At 45.0% G+C, this 4,414-nt stretch overlaps 1 protein-coding gene across 1 annotated transcript in view; it reads left to right on the top strand.

Moving 5' to 3' along the window:
* Positions 1-4,414, top strand: part of Sowaha (sosondowah ankyrin repeat domain family member A) — a 33,459-nt gene that overhangs the window by 27,496 nt on the left and 1,549 nt on the right. Inside the window, exon 3 of the mRNA XM_033761765.1 lies at positions 7-227. Coding sequence (XP_033617656.1) covers positions 7-227 — 221 coding nt within the window. The remainder of the gene's footprint in view (positions 1-6; positions 228-4,414) is intronic.

Here is a 4,414-nt window from a genome sequence, read left to right on the forward strand (position 1 = left end):
TGCGAGGGGTGACGAAGCCGGACGCTGCCGGCGGTGGGGCCGGTAGCCTCGCGGCGCGGCATCCGGTGCAGGTGGCCGCCACCATCCTTAGCTCCACCACCAGCGCGTTCCTGGGCGTCCTGGCTGACGACCTGATGCTGCAGGACCTGGGCCGCGGCCTGAAGAAGTCGAGTTCCTTCAGCAGGCTGTTGGGCGCCTCCCCCATGGCTCCGCGTAAGAAGACCAAGGTCCGCAGTGGCCTACCCGCCTTCCCGGAAGGCTCTCGTCGACCCGCTGCGGGGCCTTTAGCTGGTTTAATGCCCAGCCTGCCCCCTACCACCTGAAGGGCCCTGGGGTTATGGCCTCTCTGATCTAACGGGCCTGCCCGATACTGGGGCGGGACACCTGCAGCTCCATCTTGTCCCCAACTTCCTCCTCTGCAGCCGCCTCCAGCCTCTACCCCGGTGGGCCTGCTCCCCCAGCTCTCCTCTGAGACTGGACCTTTCTCCAGAGGAGGGGTTCTGGATCTCAGTGAGAGGCTTCTACAGAGACGACACCCACCCTCCCACCTCACCTCCCCGCATTGGGCCTGAACTCTAGAAGAGCTTGACATTAAGGGTCAAAGGTTAAAGGGCAGCAGCTGGTCTGGGCCCAGAAAGCTTAACCAGGGGTCTCTTCCCCTGTATACTCCCAAGCCGGAAGCGGAGCCAGGGTCTCTGAAATGTTCTCATATTGGGTGGTCAGCTTCAAGATGCGTGGTAGTTTTGTAATTTGATGATTTCATTATTTTTAAATTGAAATGAGGTAAAGCAACTTTCATGATAACCTCTTAAAATTATATTTTTCCATTTTAAGGCAAAATGCTCAGACATTTTCAGCCTTTTACTAAGTATTTTAGAATTCTATGAAAAATAGATGATCAAGATCGAAAGAAAATTAATCCCAACAACAAAACCTTTAAAAGTTTATCTACCTCATTTTAGGCACTCAAGATTCTGGCAGCCCTGTGTGGTGGCGCATGCCTGTAATCCCAGTCCTCGGGTGGCTGAGGCAGGAGGATCGCTGCGAGTTCAAGGCTAGCCTGGGCTACATAGTGAGTTCAGGGTCAGCATGAACTACAAAGCAAGACCCTGTCTCAAAAAACAAAAAGATTCTGTAGAGTCTTGAACAAAGAATAATCAGTGTGACCCTCATGAATGTAACTACTTTCACTTGTACTGTGAAAGTACTCCTACTATTAGGAAACAAAGTGCATCTTGGGAGTGCAAATGATTTAAGAGAGGAGATATTTTGGCAAATACTTTTAAACTATGGTGAAATGTCAATGTGCGTTTGGCAGTAATAGGTGGCTATTTTGATACGGCATGAATATTTAATTTTTTAAAATTGTGATTTGTGAACTGCATTTTTGTGCCGTTTTTGAATGTCTGCTTTTTACATTTGGCAGAGCCATTCAATACAATGGATGACTATTTTTTAAAAAGTCAGCATTGCACCGGAAAAATAAGTGATTAAATTGTAATTGATGCAATTACAGAACAACTCTTTTATAGGAAAATTCTGAACAAAAAGTGCATGATAATACATTTTTAAAAACGTTTGAAAGACAATTTATTCTAAAATAGCACATGAAGTATCTTTCTTAAGTGACTTTGGGAGGGTGGCTTACTATCTCTGGACCTTTGTTCCTGTCGGTAAATTGAGAAGGCTTATAGATATTGCCAAGATGTCCCAGGTTTGCCGCAGTCCAATTTTAATGGCATTTTTTTGGTTTTAAAGATGTAAAATCTGTGTGCTCAACCAACTCTTTATTATAATATTCTGCTTTTGCAAATTATGTTTGCATGTGATTAGCTATATCAGATGGCTTCCCTATTTCCCCAACTATAGATCAGCGAGGCCTTTGGAGTTATGAAAGCAATCTCTCATGGAATGTTTGATTTAAACAATGAAATAAATTGTCCCCCATTTTACTCCTGTGAGTGAGATGTAATTCTCTTAAGCATCCTTTGATTTTTGTATTTTTTTCTTTTTATCTACTTAATTTCTTTCTTTTCCCCTCATTCTTCTGCATCTTTCAAGCATTCTGTTATTTAAAGAGTTTGCATTTCTTTACAAATTAGAGTTAACCACATACAGATATGGTAGCCAAGAAATATGGATAAGAGTAGGACTAGATCTGACCTTATTTTCCTTGTCTGGAACTCTAGCTAGTTTGCATGACTTCAAAATGAAAATTAACTCTTTTACCTCTGCAGAAAAAAATGTGGGAGGCAATAATAATTACAGCAGTTTGAGCAGCTGAAGATCTAGAATGAAATACTAAAGATTTTCTATAAGGGAGAGGCCTGATACAGGGTAAGAAAGGTCAGAGACATAGACATGACTTGCTGGAGACAGACATAATCTAACAAAATGTAACAGTAACTAACATTTATTACAGGTTTACATCAAAGGAGGTTTATTCAAACAACCAGGAGAATCTTTGTTTCTGAAGGATCTCCTGCTAGTATCCAAGTGAAACAAAATATTTAGCAAGAACTGAGGATCTACAGCCTAAAGTTCAGGTAAAACCACTGCTGTTTCCTCACAAGCCAAGTCTTCCTGAGACTGTGAGGTAGTTAGTAGGTAGTACTAGGTAATTAGTAGGAAATCAGGGAGGGTATACATCTGGGAAGTTTTCAGGAGCCATATGTTTAATTTTTTAAAAATCCAGCCGTAAGCACAGACGCAGAAGGGTATTCTCAAGTTATAAAAAAAAAAAATTAGTTAAGGCAATTTAGGTGGTAAGAATTGTCAGGGAAAATGACTCCGTTTTAATGAGCAAGTTGTTGATATAGTGAAGTTGTGTGCGTCAGCCTCAGCAAACTTTTAAATTAAGTTTTACATTTCTTTTAGTGGTGGGTGGAGCTATTATTGAGCAAGACCCACCTAATGGAGATTCACAGCATGGGAGATGAATATATTCTGTGCTTCTTAAGGGCCAGGCAGAACCTTAAAACGCTTTGCAGTTAATCAACTTTTACAAGGTGTGTACTCTTCATACAGTGGGCCCTTGACTTAGCAACTTGATTGGTTCCCGAGGGCTGGTTGTAACTAAGTCAGTACAGCTGAGAGCTGGATGTTTACCTGGGTACATACTATAGATAACAAGAGGCAGATGAATCGTCCATTAATCTAACCCAAGTTGTTCGTATGTTAGGCTGGTCGTAATTTGAGGGGCTACTGTACCTCGACTGTATCTTGAGTTTAAAGTGAGGAAACTAAAGCCTAGAGGAGTTGTATGTACTCCGTCCAGGCCTCACACGACTGAACAGGTGTCCTGGTAACAGGTGGGGTCATCAAAACCCTTTACTGAGTCAGTGACCTTGGGCAAGTCACCAGATTCTTCAAGCTCTCCTCTAGGGGACTAGAAGAACCATCCTGAGGGCTGTGGAGAGGATCAGGCTGTTCCTGAACTGCAAAGCCCACCTACAATATTCCCCAGGGTGTGGAGCTGGCTGCATTCCAAAAGGATATAGGACTGACTTGTGGATTTAACACGGCCATCCTTCTTTTACCATGTTGTTATTGGCATACATGAACAATTGACTGTACTAGGGAAAATGTATGCCCACAAAAGGGAAATTATCCCGTTCTGTACAAAATAGCACATTAGTTAAAGCAGAAGCAACAATGTTTTTCTTAACCTACATTCCTCTAGCGACCATACCCAACCCTTTAAGCTTAAACTGCTGCTATTTATTCAGAGGGACTGAAACCACCCCTCAACGCGCAGTTACAATGCTGTGCCCACCCAGGACCCACATTCTACCTCTTTCTTCCTCCTCCTCCTCTCCCTTCTCTTCTTCCTCCTCCCCTGCCCCTACTTCTCCCCCTCTCTTATCCCCAGTCCCTCTGCCTATTTCTGGAAGAATTCTTTGACTCTTTAAAATGTGTTCATTTAGCCTCTGTGGCTCTCCGCATAGCCTTTTGCCTCAAACTGGCCTCTCCCGCGGGAACTGCCAAACCTCCTGGCTTGAATCTGTGCAGAAGGGGTGACCTGGGGTGTGCCTGCCGGCCAGAGGGGAAAAAGCAGACCTCTCCCACCTAGGAAACAAAAAAATTCTTCTCAGCTGGGGGGACGTGCAGATTTAAATACCAAAGACAAGCGCGGAACATCTGCGGTGACAAGCGGGGGCCAGACTGTGACAATAACGCTAGGCTTGGGAGGATTTTCTTTTCAGCAAGCGCTCCCCTCGCCTCCCCACTCCCCACGACCCCAAGTTTCCCGGGCACCTCTCCGCGATCCTCAGGTGCCTGTGACCTAAATTTGCCCCACAGCTTCTGTTTGTATCTGAATGGGCAGCGGGGCGAACCGCTCCCCGGGGACCCGAGGTGGTGGTGGCGCGGGCGCGGGGGCGGCGGACACGGCTTTCCACCACGCGTCGACTCA

Source organism: Fukomys damarensis, unplaced genomic scaffold, assembly GCF_012274545.1.
Source record: "Fukomys damarensis isolate Sample0158 unplaced genomic scaffold, DMR_v1.0_HiC HiC_scaffold_9, whole genome shotgun sequence".
In the NCBI taxonomy this organism is placed as follows: Eukaryota; Metazoa; Chordata; class Mammalia; order Rodentia; family Bathyergidae; genus Fukomys; species Fukomys damarensis.